The sequence below is a fragment of the Capra hircus genome, chromosome 7, assembly GCF_001704415.2.
Source record: "Capra hircus breed San Clemente chromosome 7, ASM170441v1, whole genome shotgun sequence".
Taxonomy (NCBI): domain Eukaryota; kingdom Metazoa; phylum Chordata; class Mammalia; order Artiodactyla; family Bovidae; genus Capra; species Capra hircus.
In genome coordinates this window covers 62,887,039-62,913,039 of record NC_030814.1, presented here as the reverse complement: position 1 = coordinate 62,913,039, position 26,001 = coordinate 62,887,039, and the positions used below count along the sequence as shown (strand labels likewise).

Here is a 26,001-nt window from a genome sequence, read left to right as displayed (position 1 = left end):
TGGCACCCCACTCCAGTACTCTCGCCTAGAAAATCCCATGGACGGAGGAGCCTGGTGGGCTGCAGTCCATGGGGTCGCTAAGAGTTGGACACATGGGGAAGTTAGTTTAGACTGGTTAATGATTTTAAAAATGGCTTGTTGTTTTATCTGTTCATTTTCATAGGGCTGGGGAGCGGAGTATCACCGGCAAGATGTTACCAGCACCCCGTGTTGGATTGAGATTCATCTTCATGGGCCTCTTCAGTGGCTAGATAAAGTCCTCACTCAGATGGGCTCCCCGCTAAACCCCATTTCTTCTGTTTCATAGTGCAGAAGTATTCTTTCTCAGTTATATTTTAGTGGACTTGTTTTAATTTTAGGGAAACTTCCAGTACAGATACTGTGAGCTTACATGGAAAACAGATTTTACAGCTTTTTCTTTTTTCCTACATAATTGTGACCAATACATTTGTTTTTGTGATGAATCAACATTTGTTTCTATTCATGTTCATGTGATTAACTCTCGAAAGTGTTGTGAAAGGTGCAGAGTAAGTATTGTGCCCTGGTTCAGAAGTTTGGCCTTGATCTTAAACTGGAACATACTTTTGCCTTATTGTCCCAACAGTTTTTTTATTTGTGAAATTTTTTTGGAAAAGTGATACTTCACATGATAGAGAATTTTAACAGTATAATAGGGTGTTCAATGAAAGTCTTCCATTCTAGTCTTGATTCTGCAAAACTGTGCTTTTACCAGTTTCTTAGTCCCACCAACTTTAAAAAAGTATCTATCATTGTTTTATAAAAGCGTATGGTAGGGACTTAAAAGAAACTATAAAAAATCTTTTATTTGAAGGAACACTATGCACTGCTCTAACAAGTAGTGTTCAATAAAAGCCAAGTGATAAATTTCTAAATGACATCATAAAATTTACATTTAATACAGCTAAATGTTGTCAGTGTGTTGTGACTCCACTCAGTATAGCTTTTGTAAAACTTTTCCTTTTTTTAAAAAAGTTCCTGCGAGCAGCAGATCTCCATTATATGTCATTTACTTACATCTGTCATGAGTACTGCTTAATAGCTGGTGACAGTGCGTGCGTGGCCTTGTTCAGCTGTGTTTGCTGCTTTTGGCCAATATTGCAAGAACTCTAATTTTGACATGCATTAATCTTTTATTTTGCACTTTGATGGGTGACAGTTTTTAGTGTAACCGTCGTGAAACACACTCTAGTGACTTGGACTTAAGTGCTCATCCTTGCTTCCTTGGTACCCCTTTTGTATTAAACACTGCAGTTTATAGATTACAGTTATAGAAAGTTATGCTTTTTCTAGCTTTTGTTGTATTTTCAACCTAGATTATTAGACTGTTATCCTGTAGCTCCGATTTAAGGTTTCTTTTTAATTCCTTGCAGTTTTTTGGATGATATTAATGTTGGAAAATCTACTTAATCCCATTGCTGTTAACTTACATCAGTCTCCCATGCAGGGACCTGTGTCTTATAGCCATAGGAGCCTCTTCAGTCTGGCCCCAACGATGAGGCCACCTATCTGATGTATGAATCGGTCAGCAGAGGTTGTTGAGCTAGCTGGTTTGAAAACATTCACATATCAAAGAATACAGACTATTCTTCTCTCAGTTACCATGCATGCTCTTCCATTTTTTAAGCAGCTGTGTGGATGCTAGTCTCAACAGTCCTTAGGAAAGACACAAAAACTCTAAAATATTCTTTTAATCAGTCATACATAAGGGCTTTGAGGGAAGGACTCATAACCTCTTTTCCTAAGAAACAGTACAGTGGACACTTAGTTATGGCATGAAGAACAAAGATGTTACTTTGCGGGGGGGGGGGGGGTGGGAAATCACCTAATTTACCTATTAGAAGAAGCTTATTTTCCAGTGTCTTGAAAATACGTGGAGCCATGTCAATCTTCTTTTTAAAATGTTAATTTTGTTAGACTTTCTTCTTTGCCCTTTCTGCTTTTCTGAGGAAAAAAAATGCATTTTTGAGGAAAGGAGAATGCAGTTTTTTATTTTCCGTAACATTATTTACTGCTTTTATAAAGTGCAGCCAATGGATGGCTTTAGTTTTCTCAGATGCAGTGCCATTCATGTTTCAGCTCTCGTCCTTTGCTAAGTGAAAATCTCTTGACAGTAACCTGAGCCTTAAACATCGGTTTTATACGACATGCATTCTCAGTCTTCCAGAATTGTGTCAGCCACACAAAAGAGGATTATTTGGTCAGTGATAGAACTGAGCTATTTACATCATTGTATACTTAGCCAGGTTCATGGCACAATCTTTGAAACACATTTGTAGAAAAACCACCTAGGGTGACTGGCATATGCATGTAATCAACATCAGTGGGCCTGAACTGATGGAAACTATTTTTATTGATGCTTTCAACTGAGTTAATAAAAAATTGTTTTTACTCATGTAGCAACCTTTAGAGTTAGCAAGATTTTATGTAATTGGCTTTTTCTGTGTTTTCTCTAAGGAGTTGTGTCTCATGAATGACAGTACTGAAGCTATTAACTGGTAAGAGTTTCACGGAAAAGTATAAGCCTGTTGTATTTCCTAAAAGCTGTTAACTCCACACCCATGGGTTTTACATGAAAACTTCATTCAGTCCAGCAGATGCTGTAATTCTTGACGATGCTAGTACAGGACTGGATGGGAAATAAAAATTAGCCAGTAAGATTAAAAAAAACTAAAATTTTACCAATGAGAAAAGTACCTCTGAAAGAAACCATTTCATAAAATTACAGTTTTAAGTTTTTATTTAATCTCCAGAATGGTTTATAGTCAAATTTATAAAAGCATCATCACACCCAGAATAATCTTGTTTTATAGCATTACAGCATATAAATATATGCCAACTGAAAAGACAGAGTCTGGGAATAATAAAACTACAACCAGTTTGGTAAATGCAAAAAAGAGGCATAGAATCAAAATTAATCTCAGTAATGTATTAAAGCAACAAAAATATACTGACTGGGAAAAAAAACAACAGCAGAATTTAAGAGGTGCATTTGACTACTGTATCTCTACATAATTACCTAGCTTAAGTTATGGAATATAAACTAGTAGGCATGTTATTGATCTACTGAAGTGAACTTTTTTCCTTTAGAGAAAATTTAAAGAAAACATTGATCTAAATGTCAAATATATACAACAGAGTATAAATCATTTTTTCCATTCTCTTTGTTATATAAGTAAACTGTGAGAATAGAATTGGCTGGGTTTCTGAGGTGAAATCCACAATAAGATTACTAGATAGTTCAGTAAGTTATACCTAACAGTATGAAAAGAGGGTGTAGCTATTTTATACTTTCCATAACATTTGAGAGTAAGCCATTCTTTTAGGATGGAAAATGATCAGTAAGTATTTAGATCTAAAGTCTATTGTCAAGATAAGGACTGAGGCTCACATTATATAACCTTCAGTATTATCTTAGAGTACCTGGAAGAAACAATTCCCCTGTCATAGTGTTCTTTTAAAGGAGAAAGTTTATGCAAAAATGAAATCATGCCAGTAACAGAGAAACTATAAATTCAAGTTTGATAGTACCTGTTTAAGTGTTGTACTTCTGTTGCAGAGAGCATCTAATATCCCAGTTGAGAGCTGTTTCTTTATACTTTTTCTAGTTGCTTGCTTAATGTTACTTTAGGTCATTATAACTCTCCCACTTAAAATATATTAATATCTTTTATATTTTCTGAAGAACAAGACATCTTTTATAATTATTAAATTTATCTTCTAATGATGATTAAAATTTTGGACCTACTAACTTTGAAGAGGCTCAGAGCTTTTCCTTATCTTATTATAATAGATTCTTACTGAAATCTCTCTGGTAGGAATTATGAATGTGTCCTCGTTTATACCCATCAGCTAGATAAGCAAGAATCTTTTAAGATAGTAGATAGCCTGGTGGTTTTAGAAGTCTTTGGTGATTTTTATTGGCGGGAGTTTTCCTAAGTATTGGTTTATGGACATCTTCTCAGATACTAGCACAGCGTTTCTTGGGTGGTAATCTCGGGATACCTATCTCCCTCAGAGAATAGCGTTTCCCTCACTAACACAGGTGGGGCTCTGAGGAGGTTTTCTTCTCATAGAAGATGCGTGTGTGGAGAGAATCTGAGGCATTTCTTCTGCGTAAACAGTTCTACCTGCTAAACAGAAAGGTGGACAGTTCTTTGCAATTCACTGGATTACAGTTTAGCATGTCCTAATTACTAGAAGCAAGAGTATTTGTCAAGCCTTTGTTATATTGGATTTTTCATAATAGAAACTTCTCTTTTAAAATGAATTATTATAATTGAAGTGTTACTTTAAAATTGGATGATTTACAGAAACAACTGAGAATTTTTTTCAGTTTTTCAAATTGAAAAAAATAAATTTCAAAAATTTATCAATCTTTTTTTTTAAATAAGAGCTTATGCTGTAATATTTGCTGGTAGCAATTGCTGTAAAACAAGTGATGAGTTGTTTTGTTGAAAAGATCCAGTCTCAGAGTGGGATTCTTCTGTTATTTATGACAGAGTGAGAAAGGTTTGTTTGGTTCTCATCCAAATAATTCAGTTCTTAAAATTCTTAAAATTTGAAATTGTTGTAAACCATGGTCCTTTAAGGATTTATTTGAGGATACTGTTTTTTAAAAGTTTGAATTTTTGTGTAGAGGTAGATTTTTGTTTTTACCCTATCAGTAGATAGTGCCGTCTTAATACTAGCTGGTGTTAGCTATAGCAAGACTCCAGTGAGGCCAAACAATCCCAAATAAAGAAGAAATCTTTTGTTAGAGTCAGAAATCTTTTATAATAGTCTAATACCTTTGGAGATGATGTTGCTTTGATTTATTCATAAAGTATTTTAACTGTAGGGACTCTTGAAGATAATAGTTGGGCAAGTGCTTTTCTTTTCAACATGGTTGGTTAAAGTTGCATTTTGAAAATCGCTTACATTAAAATTGAGTAGGATTGTAATCATGAAAACCGGGTATATATGTGTAATCCTGCCAGTGTTCTCTTAAAAAGATACTTCGTATGAGGATGATAAAGACCAAACCAATGGCTGCACTATAGGTCTGCTTCTTACTTGTACTTGTTCCCCTTCTGTTTGTGTTGTAGAAAGTGAAATTCTAGCAACATGCTTCAATTCTGTTATCATTTTGATACTTATAAATATATATTAGGTTTTCCTATATTGCGCTTTTCAAAGCCATAACTCTCTTAAGAACTTTGTTTTTGCATATTGTTTGCTAATACTTTATTTTAATAAATCTCAAAATCTGCTTAATGTGTGTTTTTGTTTGTTTGGGGGGCTCTTATCTTTTGATTTAACATGTTTCGTTGAGTAGAGTCTTAAAAACAATAAGGTTATCAGTTTCTGTGACCAGCTGTGTTATCTGTGTTTGTGCACTAGTGGTAGAAAATGAATATACAGACCTTTCGAGCCACCTTGAGGTTTGCTCAGAGTAATCAGTATGTTTTATTCTGTTTATAAGAGAGTTGATGTGTTTTTCTTTGTTAGTTTAGTTTTGTTTTGTTTTGAAAAGGGATTTGAATCTAGAGTCTGGAGTTTTTTAGTTTAACCACTAATTTCCCTTCTCTAGCCCTATCTAAAATTAAAGGTCTTGACCAGATGATTGAGAGAGAGAATAGCTTTTAGCTTTGGAGTCTGCCTGCCTGCATTTGAGCCCTGGGCCTCAGAGCTTTTTTAACTCTGTGCGCTTAGGCAAGTTGCTTAACCACTCTGTGCCTCAGCTTCCTGATCTGTAAAGTAAAAATGTCTATTTGTAGGAAGATTAAGTAAAATAATACAAGTACTTAAAACTGTGCCTGTCACACAAGTACACTTTTATTGTTATCATCATCATCTCTTAAATTTCTGCTGCTTCTTTGAATCAGAGGAATAATTTCTGATGCTGCTTGACCTTAGTATTGGACAGGCCAAAAAATTAATTTGGTTTTATTCTGTAGATGGCTCTAGTAGTGCCTGTCTTTAATGTCATTCAAAACAGTTTTGTTAGATGGTATTGTGAAAATTGTCATATCAGCATGCATTTTAAAAACTTACCAAAATTGGTAAGATTTTGTGTGAAGTGAAAGTTGCTCAGTCATGTCTGACTCTTCGTGACCCCATGGACTATACACAGTCCATGGAATTCTTCAGGCCAGAATAATACGGGAGTAGGTAGCCTTTCCCTTCTCCAAGTGATCTTCCCAACCGAGGGATCAAACCCAGGTCTCCCACATCGCAGGCGGATTCTTTACCAGCTGAGCTACCAGGAATGCCAAAGTTTTTGTGTAGCTATTTTAATATTGAAAGTGGAGGGGGAAAAAGCAGTGTTTCCGGTATTTTATGCTTTTTTGTTTCAAGAAAGGTAATTTGAAAATGCAACTGAAATGAAAAAAAAAAAAAAAAAGATTTGTGCAGTGTATGGAGAAGGTACTGTGACTGATTACACTTCTCAAAAGTGGTTTGTGAAGTTTCGTGCTAGAGATTTCTTGCTGGATGTTGCTCCATAGTTGAGTAGACCAGTTGGAGTTGATAGAGATCAAATTGAGACATTAGTTGAGACCAGGCAATGTTATACCACCTGAGAAATAGCCAACATACTCAAAATATCCCAGTCAAGCATTGAAAATCATTTGTACCAGCTTGGTTATGTTAATCACTTTGCTGTTTGGGTTCCACATAAATGAAAACAAAAGCAAAAAAAAAACATCTTGACTTTATTTCTGCATGGCAATTCTCTACTTAAATGTAAGGAAAATGTTTCATTTTTAAAACAATTTGTGATGGGCCATGAAAAGTGGATATTGTACAGTAATGTGAAATGGAAGTGATTGTGGGGCAAGCGAAATGAACCAGCAGCAACCACACCAGAGGATGGTCTTCATCTATAGAAGGTGATGTGTAGATGTGGGATTGGAAGAGAGTCCTCCCCTATGCACTTCTTCCAGAAAACCAAATGATTCATTCCAACAAATACTGCTCCCGATTAGACCAATTGAAAGCAGCACTCATGAAAAGCATCCAGATTAAGTAAAAAGAAAACACATAATCTTCTATGAGGATAACACAAGACCATATGTTTCTAGGATGACCAGGCAAAAGCTGTACAGCTTGGTCAGCAAGTTCTGATCCATCTGCCATATTCACCAGACATTGAACCTTCAGATTTCCATTATTTAAGTCTTTACAAAATTTTCTCAATGGAAAAAAATTTCCATTTCTTAGAAGACTATAAAAGGCACCTGGAACAGTTCTTTGCTCAAAAAGATAAAAAGTTTTGGGAAGATGGAATTACAAAGTTGCCTGAAAAATGGCAGAACATAGTGGAACAAAACTGAATATGTTGTTCAATAAAGTTCTTGGTGAAAATGAAAAATATGTCATTTCTCTTTACTTGAAGAAGTGTTTTGGCCAGCCTAACAGATTCATCCTGATTTCCCACTTTGTGAGTAACCTTTTCTTTTTCCTTAATTTTCTCCTTTGAAAAGAAATTCAGAATCACAGATTAGTTTTGTCATCCCCATCAAGTGCCTACTTTTTAACCACCTTCTGTGTTGTGTATACAAGAAATAGAAATTCATTCTAATTAGAAAGGGACAGTGAAAATCCATGTGTTCCCACCAGAAAAGCCCAAACTAAATATTTTAATCCAAAGGAATAAATATAAAAGCTCTTTTATTCCCTTTAGAGGAAAGACTTCATCGAAAGAATCCATATCTGCAAATCAACAAGTGTAAGGCATTAGTAAGGTATTTATTAGCAGCTTCAGTGGCTGTTTTAGAAGCATATTTTGAAAACACTTGTTCTGGCAAAACATAGAGGTGCTGGCATCTCTCAGATTTAAGATAATTAGTTTTCAAATTGCCATAGCTAAAATAGTTCAGGTGACAGAGGGATCCGTTGTGACATCTACTTCAATTTTCTGTTAGACACTAGACTCAAGGACTAATGCTGTTTTATATTACAGCAGTTTTGATACAATTCATATTTTATAAATATTTATAAGAAGGCGATCAGTGGGCTTTAAGAAAGTAACTTCCCACCATTTAACATTTTAAATATTACTGTGTTCTTTGTTGTTAAATTTGTAAGCCTATCTTTATTAAACTGACTTGTTAAAAACAATTGTGTTCTTTTTATCTAAATCACTTCTTGTGGTTTTGTGTTAGGACTTCCCTGGTGGCTCAGACAGTTAAGCATCTGTCTACAATGTGGGAGTTGTTAAGGGTATGGGACTATAGGGAAAATATAAAGAAGAGTTTTTAGCAACTGGCTTAATCATCTCCATCTTAAAATTGCATGGGAGTGGACGGAGGATTTAGGTTGGTGGTTAAGATTATTATCCATACTGTTCCAAATGGATGTGTGTATACTTCCCATGAGAGGTGTTTCCTGAGGCAGGTTTTAAATTTGGGGATGGATCTTGAGAGCCTTCTCACACTTTTTCTTCTCACCTACTATTCTGCTATCACCTGCTATTTCATTTAAATAATACTTTTATCTGAGACAAATGCTGAGGATTTCAGCAGTGCAGAAAAGTATGAACTAGAAATCCTAAACCAGTAGTGAACCACTAACCATCTATTCGTGTGTCCTTGCAACCTGTTCAGGTAGTCATTCTGCATCAGTCCTTTCCTTTTCTTTGACAGAAGTTTAGTTGATTGTGGGTGACACTCTAGCTCCTTTTTCGAAAGAGTTCTCAGGGAAACTGAGTTGGCTCCGAAATTTTTTTTGAATTCTATATCCACAAGAGAGCATTGTCCTCTGAGCTGTCTCTTATTTTGTGGAATGGCAGAGCTTTCCAAAACTTATTACATCAAGCTTAACTCTCCAGGTATTTTAATGAGACTGCTGAAGTGACAGAAAAAGCCAATTGGGATTAATCTGGGAATGCTTTCAAGAAGGAAAATAAAACTTTGTAAGATAAGGAGAAAGGAAAAAATCTTCATTCTCCATCGCGTTTATCACCATCTAACATCCTACATGTTTTCTTACCCTGTTTATAGACTGTGTCATGTCATGGGAATGTAAGCTATGGCCAGACATGCGTTCCCACTGCCAGGACAGTTGTTGATATAAGCACTTGAATATTTGTTGAATGAATGATCGTACTGAAACCAGATGTCATTTCTTTAATACTAGAGTTTAGCTTTAAATTACATAATAAGACAGCACTTAATTGAATGGACTGGAGCTCAGCACGTTATTAGATCTCTTTATTACATACCTCATAGGAAAAGAAAGGGGGAAGCTCAGCTAAGAACACTCGTATGTGTTCTTTCTCTTTGAGCTTTTGGACCTTTGCCCCAAAGTTATCAGGTTTCCGGATTGTTGCTTAGAGAACCTACAAAATTAACAGTCAACTTGGGGCTTTAACATGTTGACATGTAATATTTTCCCAGAGAATCGAAAGGGCACAGTTTTCTTGATGTATGTGACAAGAGAAAACAACAACAAGAAAAGTATGCTTTTCAGTTCATAATTTTATAGGGTGGCAGTGTTAAGAACCCTGTAGTTTGATTTTGGTGCCCTGGTTTAGAGTCTAAAATATCACCCCTAACTGTTGTACCTGAAGGTCAGGCCTGTAATTGCTTTCGGGTGGGGCACCCTAAGCAGTGCCTTTGAGAGACAACATAGTGATGTGTGTTTGTACTTCAGAATAAAAAATCAATTTTGCTGAGGAGAGTGCATGTGTGATTCTGGTTGGGGTGGGGGAGCAGAGGAGGGTTTGAAGCACTGTGCAAACATTAGTTAAGATTAATAGTAAATGTTCCTTGATTGTCTTCTCTTTACATAACATTCTGTGAATTTTTCAAGAATTTGTTTAGGCCAAATTAATGATGGCAGTCGAGGTGAAGATACTGAATGCAAACGCGAACTGGCGATGTATAAACGCAGGCCTGTGAAGGGGGCTGCCCATGGAAAGAAGGGTGCTTTCCTTTCACTGTCTGTCTGAATCACTGCTGGAAGTTTACCATGCCCCTTTTCTCTCTCCTTAATCACTGAGCGCTTCTGTCCAGCTGCTTACCATGTTCCCCAGCTCTCTTTCAGCTGTCCAGCTGCTTACCATGTTCCCCAGCTCTCTTTCAGCTGTCCAGCTGCTTATCATGTTCCCCAGCTCTCTTTCAGCTGTAGCTGGTCATGCAGCTAGGTTCTGACCATTAGGATCTGAGCAGAAATCATACACGCCATATTGGCATAGTGCTCCACAGAGCAACACTCTGGCCCTGTCCCCCTTCCCTGTGGCGAGAATGTAGATAGGATGGTAGGAACTAGCGGAGCCATATCAAAGTGGACGTGGGAGCCAAGGGCTGAGGGTGACAGAAGTGTGCTATGTGGAAAAGACACTGGATGGATATGGGGAGTATTCTTTGTTGTGGCAGTGCAGACTGTAACCTGGTTAGTCCTTACTTGCTCCTTAGTCTCACCAGACCTTGATTTTGTGCTCACTGCAAGTCAGGCTTTTGCTAAGCAGCAGAGCTGCCACAAGGAGTCATCCCTGTCCTCACAGAAAGCGAAACTATAACATAGTTTAGTGGTTTCAGTCTGTATCTAGTTAGGGTGGTTTGATCAGCTTTAGAGGGTACAGGAGGGGCAGAAATGGAGAATCAAGAACTTTAGACTCTGCTCTTGTTTTTCTGAATACCTGGATTTTCTCTGGTCCTGAGGAATATCAAGATTGTTACTTTGTTCCACTAATATTTGAGGGTCTATTAGATGTCAGGCTAAGGACAAACTAAATAAAAACAAAAATAGATTCTCTCAAGCATCTTCATTGTGGTTGATACAGACACATAATGAGATAAATATAGGATAGTGTAAGTTCTAAGGAGAAAAAGTAGGGAAGGAAGATAAGAAATGTCAGGGGTGGGAGGAGGAAGGTGGCTGATGGTTTTGATCCAGAAACCAGCGAAGATCTTATTAAGAAGGAAATCTTTAATCAAAGTCCAAGAAGAGGTGAGGGAGTCAGGGGTAGTGACTTAGTTGTGATTTAGTTGATTCTTACTCAAAGCAATTCAGAAAGCATATGAATGATATGGTAAAGATCTCAGATTCCCTGCGGGAGAAGGAGTAATTCAAGCAGAAATAGCTAAAGGTACAAACTTAAATTGCATGTTCTTTAGTCTCTGCAGGAGCTGCAATAACTCAGGTGTTACACAGATGGAGACAAGAAATGTCAGTTGCTAACAACTTTGTGGATTACCACCTCCAGGAAATGGACCACTTGGAGGACTGATCAATAAGGAGAGTTCAACTCAATATTTCATCTAATACAAGTTTAGTTTACGGCAGAAAATCAAAGGTGAAGTGTTCGGATGAAGAACCTACAGGCAAATTTACCTTAATGTCTAGCTCTGTCTTTCCATTATATTCCATTCAACAAATACTTATTCAGTGTCTGTTTTGTGCTTAACACTGTGCTGGGCATTGGGAAAGCAGCCATGAGCAGGCAGATGTTGTCCCTGACATACAGCTTGTATGTTAGTGAAAGTGAAAGTGAAGTTGCTCAGTCGTGTCCGACTTTTTGCGACCCCATGGACTGTAGCCTGCCAGGCTCTGAGGAGCCTCTCAGTCCAGGGAATTTTCCAGGCGAGAGTACTGGAGTGGATTGCCATTTCCTTCTCCAGGGGATCTTCCCAACCCAGGGATTGAACCCGGGTCTCCCACACTGCAGGCAGACGTTTTACCATCTGAGCCAGTAGGGGGAGAGAATTTAGTCCATGAATTAAACAGTTATTTAATAGCTCTGATAAGGGAGCTGATCAGGGGCTGTGAATGAAAATAAGCGATAGCTGATCTTCTCTGAGAACTCAGGCAAGTCCATTTTGAGGAAGAGGTATTGAGACCTGAAGAATAGGAAGGCATTAGTTGGACAAGGGAAGGGAGTCAAACACCTTAGGCAGACAGGCCCTAAGGATCGAAAGGCCACTATGTCTCAAGCATGAAGTACAAGAGAAGTGTGAAGAATTGAGGCTGGAGAGGTTGATGGGGGCCAGAGGAGGCTGCATCTTGGAAGCCAACGTTAGAGTTTTTTAAAAATCTGAGACCCAGAGAGATGGTATGGGGTGGGAGGTGGGAGGGGGGTTCAGGATTGGGAACATGTGTACACCTGTGGCGGATTCATGTTGATGTATGGCAAAACCAATACAATATTGTAAAGTAAAAATAAAAAAGTAACTGTTGGAAAAAAAAAATCCTGAGGACAGGGAGAAACTATTGGGGTGGAAACTGGGGCTGGAGGCAGATACTGGGATCAGATGTATGCATTGACTGGAGAGAGGCAAGTGAAGGCTGGACTTTGAATTCAGGTGATACTGGTGGAGATGGCTGGGGAGTAGATGGAATAGAGTGGTGTCTAGGAGGTGATGGATTGCATATGGGAAGAAGAGTTTGGGGTCAGGAATGACCACCCATGTGCATTTTACTTTAGGCAACCAGATGATGGCACAGTTTACTGAGATGGAGAAAACAGGAGGAAGATGTAACTTATCTGGAAAGGTAAAGAGTTAGTCATGAGGGAAAGAAGTTTCTATTTTTGCTGTTGCAAACACTTCTGAAATGGTCATCCATTTCAGATAGCTCCCATTAAGACCACTTGCTGGGCTGCTAAGTCACTCCAGTCGTGTCTGACTCTGTGTGACCCCATAGATGGCAGCCCACCAGGCTCCACCGTCACTGGGGTTCTCCAGGCAAGGACACTGGAGTGGGTTGCCATTTCCTTCTCCAATGCGTGAAAGTGAAAGTGAAGTCACTCAGTCGTGTCCGACTCTGCGACCCCATGGACTGCAGCCCACCAGGCTCCTCCATCCATGGGATTTTCCAGGCAAGAGTACTGGAGTGTGTTGCCATTGCCTTCTCCATAAGACCACTTACTACTTAAACATGAGCTGAACACTTTACCTACAGTGTCTCCCACAAAATGTTGAAAATCCTATGAGCCAGGTACTACTATCATCTCCATTTTACAGATGAAGAAGCAGGTTTTCAGAAATCCTGAAGCATGATCGTGGCATAGAGTGGATGGCAGAGGTCAAGTTACCTAGCTCCAGCATTCTTAGATTTATGCTGCTTCACCCTAGCTCCTGACATCTGCAACCCCTTTCCCTAATTTCCATCCTACCCACTAAACCCTCTTGCCTGCTCCCAGTGACTGGTTATGGCAAAGCTGCCCAAACACCTGTGTCGTGAATCTCATTCCTCTTTTCACCCTGCCAGGCCCAGTTCTCCAAAGGTGGCTCCAAGGCATCATGGGCTTGGTGGAAGAACAAAGGGCAGGAGGATGTGTGTGTACAGACCGGCCTTCCTGATACCATCTACATGTTCAGTTACCACATTATGGTCCACTTACCTTGCATATCAGCAGAAGACAGAGATGAACTCAGCCACATCCTTTCCAGGGGAGAATCTAGGGTTAGGTTCCCTGTGACAAAGGACCCATTACTGCCCAACTAGTCAAACACTAGCCTAGAGATAGGTATGAAATTATTCAGGGTCCCAGTGCTGGCAAAAAGCAGAACTCAAGTCCAATTCCTCTTACCGATCCTGCTTGATTTCTAGATTCCAGCTCTACGTAGGTCCAATTATTTAGGCATTTCTTCTGGAAGTATCTATTCAACCCTGTAGATACATCAGAAAGATGGCTTCCAAATTGTCTCCATCTTAGCATTTTTCAGCTTTAACTTCTTGATGCCTTGGGACAGTATTTTATTAAGGCATCCCAATAGACTCCTGGATCACTCTGGCTTCAACTGATTCTGGTCCAAGAACTTCAGGTGGCCTCTAAGCCAGCTGATAGTGCCCCTAGCCCTGGCATTTTTTGTGGCTCAGCTTCTCCCTTAGGTAGCGCTGCCTCAAGCCTGAGGCTCATTTACAGTACAGCTAACACTTGAGTGCTAGCGTTAACACTGGCTATGTCATTTGACGTTCAACCCTGTAGAGCTAAGTGATATAATCCCATTTCACAGTTGAGGAAACAGACCAGGACAGATTAAGTAATTTGCAGTGTCACACAGCCAGTGAGCAGTAGAGCTGGGATTTAGAGCCAGACAGACTCCAGAGCTGATCACTCTGCATACTGCCTTGAGGTCTATCCATGGGGAGCTGTAGGGGAGGAATATACTATGCTGCCTCTGTATTAGTCTCCTATCTCCTCAGCCCCTAGATTAAAGCTGAAGTGTCCCCCATATCAGCAGTGTGTGATTCCATTATGCCAGTCAGGGCTCTCATACCCTCAACATTTATTCCATTTAGTCTTCTCCATAGCCAAGGGTCACACAGATTAGCTGAGTTACCATTACTGTAGGTTAGAAAGGTTTGGCTGCGTTTCCAAAAACCAAACTGTTGTCTGAGATTATTGTAGAATTAGCTCCACTGGGGCTTGGTTGGTGTTAGCTCTCTAAGATATGGAAGTCAAGCCCAAGATGAACTGTCAGATGCTCATCTCTGCTACTTCATGGGATAGGAACAGGAAGAATCTTGGGCACTTCCAAGGATCCTTCCTTGGGAATGATGAAGGAGGAGAAGTGGTGGTAGGGAGCTCTGGCCTAAGCCTGGAGCGCTAGTAAGTCTTTTCTAAGCCTCAACTAAGATCCTTACGTAAGTTTCAGTGTCCAACAACCCTCACAAAAAGTTTGTGGAATTGTGTGCCTGTATGCATTTGCCAGACAAGCATCCTTAGCATTCTTCAGAGTCTCAAAATCTGAGTGACCCCTACATGGTTTAGAACTACTTGATTAAATAATCTACCAAATCTCCTTTTAGTCAAACGTTCTCTAAGCTCTAGTGCCCTAATGAGCTAGGTGACTCCTGAAACTATTTTAAGCTGCCACAAAGAGACTCCCTAGAATTAGGTTAACTTTGAAAATGGTCAAGATTATTACAATTCTTTCTATTCCCTCCCAGTTTCTTTGAAATCAGCTCCTCCAAGCTGGGCTTACTCATCCATTCCTTTCCTGCCGTGTTCTCCAGAGCTGGCCTCCTGTCTAATTTGGGAAGAAGTACTGAACAGCTGCTCCCACCACCTGACCCTCAGGCCCCTGCTTCACAAGGTGGTTCTGGTCCAGAAATTACTCCTGGAAGGGCTTAGGCCCAGAAAGCCTCTGAGAGGCACAGAGTGGATGCCTGGTGGGAAGAACTGCCCCACAGGGCAGGTCTCCATGGAGCCCTGTTACAGGGAGTTTTTGTTTTTGTTTTAGCAGATGAGGCAGCAATTCTTCTCTGAGGTCGTCTCTGACAAACACTTGCCAGAGCAAGCAACTGATTGACCCTGGGGAAAGGTGAAGCTGGAGAGGAGCAAATGTCCATTAAAACTGACTTAGGCCACTTGGAGGTGGGAGGCGGGCTGTGCTTATGTCAGCCTGCTCAAGATCCCCTTTTATGCCCCTTTCCCAAGTGGCGCAACCAATGACCAGAGCATCCTCAGTACTGGGTCTAATTCGGTGCGGGTTTTATTGTAGAAATGCGGCCCCTGTTGCCCCAGGACACCCTAACCACAGAGTGCTGCAGGTGGAACCCCGTGCCTCTAGACCAGCTTCCCCTTCCCCTGTGCGGGCAAAGAAAACTGGGTCCTCGGACCCGGGCGGCACCCATTTAAACTCTGCGTCCCCTCACTTCCCACCCCAGAGACGAAGCCTCTGAGAGCCATCATTCCTAAGTCCAGCTGAGTTCACACTCGGATCCTAGTGGGACTCTCCAGTGCCAAAGAATCGGAAAGGCGGTAGTAACCGCAAGAAGACGGCCACAGGGCCAAGGAATCCTGACAGGCAGCTCGAACGAAGCTGCGCGCTTGGCTAGCTGCATGCTCCTCTCGCCTGCTCCTCCGGCAAAGTAGGGAAGTCAGCTGGCGGCGAGGAAGGCTCCCTGGTCCCGGCGGATGCGCTGTCTTCAGGAAGGCACCCCGGCTGGTCCCACTGCCCACGGAAGAAAGCCTCCACCAGGGGAGCAGCGCAGTTCCCCGCGACCAGGAGGATGGGGACCCTCTGCAGCCTCCTAACGCCTCCGACTCCCTTGATGCACACGATGCTGCTCGAGGGCGGGAAGGGTGTGGGGGTCAAAGTGCAGTGTTCCCAGTGGCATCAGGTACACCCTGCCCAGCTCATACCTACTGCTGGTGGCGAGACCGGGACCCGGTGTGGCTACACCGGCCGCATCTTCCAGGGCGCGCGCGCGTCCCGCAGAGAGCGGTCGTGGGGCAGAGCGGCGAAGGCCGAGTGGCGCAGCTGGCAGCCGATGAAGAGGATGACGAGCGCCACGGAGAGCAGCAGCAGGAAGAAGAGCAGCAGGTAGGTGGGCAGGTCGGGCTTGGCGGCCGCGCCGTCCCGCATCCCGCGCGCGGTGGCCAGCTCCAGCGGCAAAGCGCCCTCCGCCTTGACCGTGGCTGCCAGCGCCAGCGCGCCGCCTACCGCCGCCTCGGGGCCGCCCGTGGTGTTGAACACGTCGCCGTACATGGCCCGCGGGGCTGCCGACCCCCGGCCGCCTCACTTCGCTTCCATGGTGAGCCCTGCCCGCTCCTCTACGCGCGACCGACCGCAAGCCAGGTGCCTGCGGGACCGCGGGGACTGCGAAGCCCCGGACTGCTTCCTCGCCACCGCACTCAGCTGCCCTATCTGCGGGGTGGTGGACCCCAGCGCTCCGAGCTGGACGGCTCGGCACCCGCGATCCCCCGGACTTTTCAGATCTGTCACCGTCGCCACCCACGGTTCTGAATCAGTCACCTGGGTTTACGGCCGTCCTTTCAGTTCGAACCCCAGCCCCGGTGAGCTCCGGGCTCCAGGACACCCCTGGGCTGCAGCGGCGGCGGAGAGAGGTGAGTGGTGCGTTCGGCCGCAGCTCGGGGTTCCTGCTCTGCACCTCCAGACACCAGTGCACCGAGGGCTCAGTCCGGGAGTCCTCCGGCCTCTCGCTGCCGAGTCTCAGAGCAGTTCTGCAGCCTTGAGTCCCCGCTGAGACACCTGGTGTGCGGCGAGCCTGTCCCCGCTGGCTCCAGCTGCTGCGCTCCAGACCAGAGCAGGAGACTGAGCTCCGAGGCGGCCCCGCGAGCTCCGGTCCCGGGCGGGGGCGGGACTGCTGGCGACTGTCCCCGGGGAGCGGCTGCGAGCCAATGAGAGCGAGAGAGGACAGGGCTGCGCCTGCCCCCGGTCCGGCCTCACATCACTCACGGAAGGAGGGACACACGGAGAGGGAGGGAGGGAGGAAAAACACAGGGTCACGGAAAGACAGATGGATTAAGCGCCGATTACAGACCTATGAACAGAGACAACGCTAAACAGACAATATAGACAGTAAACCGATCCGGAGACCAGGCTCAGCCAGGCATGGACACCTGCTTTCTTCCTTCTCATGGACATTCTACCTTCAGGCACAGCCCGGTTGGCTCCCAGCCCCAAGACTGAGTAGTTCTGGGAGGGCCAAGAGGCTGAGCGCAAGGGCAGAGGGCTCCCAGATGAGCTGAAGCTGCTTCCTGGGGCCCTGCTCCTCCCCAGTGGAGCGCACATGTGAGCTCACCTTCTCAGTGCTCCTGGCCTGCAGTCCTCAGACACAGAGGGCCAGAGGCAGATGTGGCCCACCTGCCTGTAGCAGCCCTGGCAAACTCTTGGTGGCCAGGACAGAGGTGAGGGGTCAGCAGGACCAAGGGAGTGTCCCCTTTCCAGAAGTCCACAGTGTTCACCTCCTTTGGAAGTTTTCCAAGCCTCCCAGATTAGAATGGGAACCAGTGCCAGCCACCATGGCCCCTGGGCTCTTCAGAAGCACTGACTGCCCTGGGCTGTCATGGTCTGGAATGGAACAGAAGGAAGCACTTGCCCCCAAGATTCTGAAGGAGGCACTCCCTTAAGGATTAGGAGTGATGGTGCCTCCTTCCCTTTCACACCCGAGCACTTCACTTCTCACTTGAATCCCAGCTCCGAGACCCCTACAGGGTGAGCCAAGGGCACAACCCCATCTCTCTCCCCCATACCTTCTTCCCCTGTCAAGGAGTACAGGACATGGGAGAGCTTGGTGAGCACTGGCTGCAGGAACCGGAGGGAAGATAAGTTTTTTTATTCCCCCTCCCCAACTGCACCTCATACCTGCCCACAGGCTTAATTAACAAGGACTAGTAAGGTGTGCAAGGCTGCCGTTGGCCAGCGCTCATTCCTTTAAAGCCCAGCTCAGCCCAGGAGAAACACCTCTGCAAGCTCTTTGCCTAACATGAACATTTGTGAGCCTGAGTCCTGACCCTACAGAGTCTGACTGCTTGCTCTGTGAGATGCAGGAGCGCTGCAAGGAGATCCAGCCGGTCCATCCTGAAGGAGGTCAGTCCTGGGTGTTCACTGGAAGGACGGATGCTGAAGCTGCAACTCCAGTACTTTGGCCACGTCATGCGAAGAGTTGGCTCATTGGAAAAGATCCTGAAGCTGGGAGGGGTTGAGGGTGGGAGGAGAAGGGGACGGCAGAGGATGGGATGGCTGGATGGCATCACCGACTCGATGGACGTGAGTTTGAGTGAACTCGGAGTTGGTGATGGACAGGGAGGCCTGGTGTACTGTGATTCATGGGGTCGAAAGGAGTCGGACACAACTGAGCGACTGAACTGACTGACTGGCTGAAGTCCTGACCCTACAGAGTCTGACTGCTTGCTGTGTGAGAGGCAGGAGCACTCCAGAGGCCGTCCTATAGTTCCATAGATGGCCCTGTGGGGTGCTTCCCTGGGCACAGAGGGGGATTGTGTGTGGTGTGGGGTAGAGTGGGACCTGGCAGGACTCAGCATGACCCCATCTGCCCTTTATGGTCCTGGGGCACTACCCAGTGTGCTCCAAGGGCATAGGACCTTAAGCCGCTGTACCTGGCTTCTGCTTAGCCCAACTTCTCATTTTCCAGATGGGAAAGCTGCCTCTGAGAGGGGCAAGGCTTTACCCATGTTACCACAGGGCAGCCTCCACATAACAGTGTGCAGTAGCCGTGGATGTGGGCTACTCAGGAGAGGGGCAGAGTCCCTTTCTCTGTAGGCCTGAGCCATTTGAGACGGCATTCTATTCAGCCAGCTGGATCCTAGGGACCTTATGTGAAACCTGAACAAGCCTTCTCAGGGCCATTGTCAGCCATGGGGAGAGTCAGCATGTTTATTAATGGAGAGGGGTTTATCCAGGTGAAGCCCCTGCTGTCAGTAACTCCCTGGGTTCTTTGTTTGCTTTTTAAGGTATAACAAAATTATTTTTAGTTGAATATTAATAAATTATTTTTCATTAAAGATTGTGCCCATCTGAAATATATACAATGAAGGAAAACATCGAAATGTTTTTGGTTTGTAGCCTCAGTTTGTGGTTTGGCCTGGAATTTCCTTTATGTGTTTGGGGAGTCATCCCTAACCCTGCCGACCGCGCTTCCTCTCTGCTCTGCCCCCGAGGTCAGGTAAGACTCTAGGCAGTGGCGGGAAGGCTGGGTGGCTCAGTTGGGAGGGCCTCAGCAGAATCAGGAACAGGCTCCTGGTTTTGGACTATAAAATAAAGGTTTATGGTAGGTGATTTCTGGCTCTGAAATAGTGCTGTTTTCCTCCAGGAAATGGGCACAGAGCAGGGCGTGTCTGCAAGAGGGTCTGGTGTGGATAGAGAGTCCCCACAGCTCCGTTGCTTGTGGTAGGAGTAGGGAAATCTCTAGAAATGCTTATTTGTCCTCAGAGCTGTGGCTTTTCATCATCACATTGCACTTTGCAGAAGTAACACATGCACGGCCTTGCAGCCTGTGACTGGAGGAGCTGGGACTTGAACCTGGGCAGTGGGCTTCTGTGTCCACACACTGAACCAGGACTGTGGACCACCTCTGGTTTAGGAGAGTCCTAGCAGCCATGATTCACAGACCTCCTCTTTCCACAGGCCAAGCACTTGTTCCTCACAGCAACCTGTGAGGCAGACGTGGCAGCACCTCCACGTCCCCAAGGAGCAGGCTGAAACCTTGAGAAGCCGTGTCGCTCCCCACGGTCACACGGCAGGGTCTGGGCGCCAGGGAGCCTCAGACTTGGCAGCTTGTGCTCATCCACTCAGTCTTTTTTTTTTTTTTAATGGACTTAGAGTCTGTACTCATTTTAACAATTTTATTTATTTATTTATTTTTGGCTGGGTTGGGTCTTCATGGCTGCATGGGTCTTTCTCTAGTTGCGGAGAGCTGGAAGCACCCTCCAGCTGCGGCGTACAGGCTTCTCACTGCGGCGGCTTCTCTTACAGTGGGGCATGAGCTCTAGGTCGCCTGGGCTTCAGTAGTTGTAGCCCTCGGTCTCGGTAGTTGTGGCGCCCAGGCTCTAGAGCCCAGGCTCAGTACTAGTTGTGGTGGAGGGCTTTGTTGTTCTGTGGCATGTAGGATCTTCCCGTCTCAGGGATCAAACCTGCATGGACAGGAGGATTCTTTACCACTGAGCCACTCCGTCTTAAGCTGCTTTTTCTACTGAGACACTTAGCAGAGAGAGTATGGTCAAACTGCCTTTCCTTTTGGTAAAGTTGGAGGAGGTCTTTTGCCCTTTTGGGTGGGGAGGGGGGTCCTTTGGTCCAAAAGTGGGCACTATTTCTTTTTGGAAAGATGTTCAGAGCCCTTGGGAGGGCAGTCACGTTCCCTGAATATTCCCCAGCAGGAAATGAAACAAGGCTGGTGCTGAGTAAATGCAGAGATGAAGTTTACACAGCTTTTTACACAAGCCAGAGCGACCTTCCATTAGGGAGCTTTGTGTACCCATACATTTAAGTCGGGAAAGATTATAAAGGGGCTCGGAAGTAGGCTTTGACAGGCAGAGGCCACAGGGTGAGACCCCGGCAGGACCTCTTCCCCATTATGTGGTCACTGAGTGACACAGGCTCCCTCCCCGTTGGCCTGTCTGCCAAGAGACCAAGAGGCAATGGTGCCTTTCCTGCCACGCTGGGGCCACTTGCTAGGTGTTTAATGGAAACTTGGGAGACTGCAAGCATTGGAGCCCCAGGATTTTATAAACTGCGCCTCTCTGGCCCTCCATGCCTGGTGAAGCTATTTTTGTTTCTTCCTCTTGCTAGGGGGATTATTATTGAAGCACTCAGCATCACCAAGAGGCTGGGGTAAAGATCAAGGCTGAAATGCTGCCGTCTGAAGTTGGGGTTCATTGCTGCCAGTGTGGGTTTCCTGTGAATACTCATGTATTCGACTGCTGTGGAGTGGCCTCCGCATCCTCCGTGAATGCTGGCGAAGCTGTTGCTCACAGACCTTTAATTCTAACTATCACCCCGGCAATGTTTGGTTTTGTCGTTTTGGTTTTGTTTTTGAGATGACTTTGGCAACTGTTGTGGTCGGTAACTGAGGTTGCTTTTTAGAACGTCGGTTTTAGGAACTAAATAACAAGTAGGCCAAGCCCAAGCTCGAAATGAAGTGATTTTTCCAAATGGAAACAGGCAGCAGGGGGCTTGAGAATGGTCAGGCCGGGCCTTTCGAGGGCTTGCAGTCTGGTTTGTGGAGCGGGAAAACTGGAGAAAGGATGGGGAATGAGGGAGAGATGATTCTGAAAGGAGGGAGCTCGCTGAAGGGATCAGGTCCCAGAAAAGGGCATCTCCACCTCTGTCCTCTAGTCCCACAGGCCTGCGGGTCTCTCGGGATCGGAGGGTGGGATGGAGAGTCAGTGAAGCAATTCCTGGGCTGCCTGGGACCTGACATGTAGGCTGGGGGCGCTGTCTCTGACTCTGGTGGTGGGATGTCTCTGGATGTTTTTTGGATAGTCTCACTGGTTAGTTGAGAAGGCACTGGCACCCCACTTCAGTACTCTTGCCCGGAAAATCCTATGGACGGAGGAGCCTGGTAGGCTGCAGTCCACGCAGTCGCTAGGAGTCGGACACGACTGAGCGACTTCATCTTCACTTTTCACTTTCATGCATTGGAGAAGGAAATGGCAACCCACTCCAGTGTTCTTGCCTGGAGAATCCCAGGGGTGGGGGAGCCTGGTGGGCTGCTGTCTCTGGGGTCGCACAGAGTCGGACACGACTGAAGCGACTCAGCAGCAGCCTCAGCAGCACTGGTAATGCCTCAACATCCTCCTGTTTAGTCTCAGTGACATGTGGCCTCACCTGCCTTTCCGGGTCCCTGTGTAGCCTCCAGCCAAGCGGGTTCCAGTGACATAAGACTTGTAGGTTACTGGGACATGTTGCCATCCCTGGGGTCCCATCTCCTGGACTCCTCTGGGAAGGTCAGGGGTTTGCCTAAAGGTGAAACTGACCTCCTGCTGCTGCCTGGCCTGGCTGGGTGTTGGGTGGAGTCACCAGCTGGGTCACAGCATGCTAAGGAAAGACCACTGCTCTGGTCAAGGATGGGAAGCAGGCTGAAGCCAAGTTGGAGCCAGCATATGCCGAAAGGGACAGGATTGTTGTTTGAAATCAGTAACCAGACTCAGGGACCCCTGGCCTGGTGGGGTCCTGTGGTCCCTTTTCTGGTATCAAGGCGTGGGGTGCTTGACCTGTGAGGATGCCCTTGGAGGGACCCTGGGGCCCAGGAGTTGTGACAGGCAGCGAGGCTGGGCAGATGTGTGTTCGGTTAATGAGGAGGTACCCCAACCCACCTGATCTGTGGCATGTTGGAGAACTACTCCATGGAAGGGTCTGGGACTTGGTGAGGCCAGGGCAAAGAAACTCAGTCAGGAAGGGCTGGCTATTTTTTAATTGCATGTCCTAAGGTTTAGGATGCGCTCATCAAGTGGGGTGCGGGATTATGTTAGATAGCACAGGGGTGTGATATTAAACAGCATTGAATCACACGATGTGAAAATTACTGTCTTGTAATCACCTTTAATTATTCAGATGATGGCAAGAAGAAAAGTCTATTTTGGTCCTGGGTCAGTTCGGATCCTCTGAGAAGCACGTGCAAGAGATTTACTGGTAGAAATGCCTGTGATGGAGAAAAGGCACGGGAGCTGGAGTCACTGGAAGGGCCTTAGGTATCAGCGCAGGTCTGACACCTCTAAGAGGAGAGAGGGAAGGAACAACTTGGTAAGAAGTACCTCTAACTGAAAGTGTCTCATCCAGGCCAGTGGGGCAGTGGTGGTGGGGGGCATTGTCAGAAGAGCCCCATCAGGCAAGATGTGGGCAGCTGTGCAGTGCTGGGCTCAGAGGATGGTTAAAAGGCTCATCTGTCTGGGGCTGGGGCTGGTGACCCTTTACACAGGGCTCCTGAGGCCTGGAGGAAGGGACAGCTGCTAGAGTTGAAGTCCAGACCAGACTCATCTCTCCTTGGAAGCCCCCCCTGCCTAACCCCTAGCCCTAGCTAACTCTTTCCCTCTGGGCCTTCTCCTGGGTGGGTGAGACCAGGCAGCCTCCAGCTGTTTTCTGATGGCATTGACTGGGTGCCTCAGATTCAGAGTCTTCCAAGGATGAGAGTTACACCCTCTGAGTCTGGGCCAAGGTCAGAGCCCAGGGCCTCAGCCAGACCCCCTTGAAGCCAGTGCTTTGTGTGGTTTTGGGTATAAGTTTATGCATGTCCTGGGCAGCCTACTGTGGCAGGACCGTCTCTCTCTCATTGTCATTGGTGTTTCCACAGGGCTTCCTACTACCCCATGCTATCCTCGTGCTCCATCCTTAGGGGCAGATCCAGGTCTTGTGGAGCCTGCAGCTCTTACATCTTAGGGGCCCTCTCTGAGAACAACAGCACAAAATTAGATTTTAAAGTAAATATTTATTTAGAATGAGAAACTGAATCTAAATAAATTTTAAAAAGCTGACCAAGATCTAAAAATACAGGAGAACAATCCAAACTGACTTCTGGGGCCATACCCTTCCATCCTCACATTCTTTGGTACCTGGTGTTAGGTCACAACTCCATATAGGGTCCCCCTTCTGACCCTGCACCTTTGGGTCTAGACTCCAGTGAGCTGAGGTGCTAGGAGTGTTCCTGAGATCCCCAGTGGAGAGGGCTGACAGTACCTTGCTTCCAAAGTAACTGGCAACTCCTTAGTTACATGCACTAACACTTGGGGGAAATATATTTCTAATTCAGCCTCCTCTTGCCTGGATCACCCAAATTTCCATGGTTTCTTCAGCACCACACCACCTGAGAAAAAGTGTAACTGGGGAATTTGGAGGGGAAAACAATAGTCTTAGCTGTTGCTTTTGCAAACTTTATAAACACGCAATAGGTCAGCATGAGCTGGGAGGGCCTCTTGCTTAAGCCTTATAACCTCATGGTAAACCCAGCTGAAGCCATCCTGAATGTGTGCCCTGCCAGAGGCAACCCGTCATCCTTAGATCTTGCCTGAGTCAGTGACGTACAGTGGCTCCTACTGAGCTTTTTGAAATAAAACTCATTCCCCTTAATTTTTGTTCTGGTTGTAAAAGTAGTATTTGGGCATTACTGAGAAAATACAGACAAGGGTAAAGGAGACAGTGACAGTCATCCTGGAATAAACCCTGTTGGCAAACAGTAACAATTTAGAATTTCATTCTTCTCCCAGCCCCTGCCAGGGGTTTGACATGACATTGATGCCGACAGGTTGGACCCTCCGGACATCAGCATGTCATGGGCATTATGGTCCTCCTTTCGGTCTGGCTGGTTGCTCTAGAACATTCTTGATTGCCAGACTCCGTTACTTTTCCTGCCCAAAGCCCTGTAAGGCTCAGATGAGGGCCTGACGCAGAAGATGTGGTGCAGCTGGGAGTCTCAATGAGCGAGATGCCCATTTCGGCTCCAGCACGTTAGAGGGTGGGAAGGGGTCTCTACTTGTTCACAGACCCAGATCTGTGAGCTGAAGGCTGGTCCTGCTTCCAACTCTGTCTGAGATCCCTGGTATAGGGTGTGGGCAACAGTAGAGACAGGGATTTACCACCAAGGAAGAACTGGGAAGCATCATTAGGCATAACCTTAGGGTTCAGGCATGGTTGAACCTTTGCCTGGAAGGTATAGAGATGGCTCAGGTGATCTGTAACCCCACCCAAGGCTGAGGGCAGCGCCAGCTAGAAAGACTTGGTCTGAGTCAGCAAGAAACTCTGGGTTTGGGGCCTGCAGGGAGGCATGTCTCCAACTCCTATGGTCAGTATATCCCTCTCTTGGCAGCCCCAGAGTAAGCCTCCCGGGCAGCCTGCAGGGAGGCTGGGATGGGATGGGGAGCTTCAGCTCATTCTGCCTCCAGATTCTGCTCCAGAGCTGGGGTCCCAGATGAGCACTGAGGGGCTGACTCTCCTCTCAGGGGTTGAGTCCTGGCTCTGCATGGACAGGCACGCCTCCCTACTACCCTCCCATCTCAAGGGCCAGGCTGCAGACCCAGTTCTCTTCTAGAGACTCTTCCATGGTGGCGGTACCCTGGCAGCTGGTCCATCCTTCCCACAGACCCTGTCTTCATGGACGCAGATCCTGAAGCCACTTCCTAAGCTGACAGGAGGTGGGAAAGGAGAGACATCCTCTGACAACACTTTCCATCCCTGACTAGAATGAGGCAGAAAATCCAGGTTTACACAATTTTTAAGAGTACTTTTCAGAAATAATTAGAAAATTATTTCTAAAAGATTATTCCTAATTTCCATAAAAGATAATTATGTTTTCCTTTTTTTCTTCCAAAGTTTTAACAAAACAAAAATACAGCTAGGTTTCTCTCTCATCAAAGTCCTAGGGATCCCAGTTATCTTAATTTTGGAAAAGTCCCTCCCTGCAGCCAGTCACTCCTGTTCCACAGCTGCCCCTCAGGCAGGATCCAGGGGATGTGGGAGAGGGCTTTCATTTCTTCCCTGTCCTTCCACCTCTGGGCGGTGTCATCTTCCCCAAGATCCTGGTCAGAGACTATGGGCAGAAGGAACCAAAGATATGGGGTCAGGCCAGAGAAAGGGCTCCTGCCTGAAGAAACAGCACATTGGCCATGAAGAAATCTGAGAGAATGTCCTTGATGGCGAGGGAGGGATGAATATGCCCATGGCCTGATTCATGAGGAAATGTGATTATTTAAAAAAAAGTTTTAAGTGAGAGAACCGATGCTGTCCTTTAAGTGGCATTTTAAAACCTAAATTAGAAACTACATTAGCATTGCCATTTGATGCTAAAGCGCAAGGA

The 26,001-nt window shown here is 45.5% G+C and overlaps 1 protein-coding gene across 2 annotated transcripts in view; it reads left to right on the top strand.

Annotated features, from left to right (window-relative positions):
• The window catches only part of SMAD5 (SMAD family member 5), a 58,826-nt gene extending 53,557 nt beyond the window's left edge, over window positions 1-5,269 (top strand). For both annotated transcript variants that reach the window (XM_005682962.2, XM_018050347.1), the window contains exon 7: window positions 164-5,269. In XM_005682962.2, coding sequence (XP_005683019.1) covers window positions 164-307 — 144 coding nt within the window. In that variant the 3' untranslated portion in view covers window positions 308-5,269. The remainder of the gene's footprint in view (window positions 1-163) is intronic.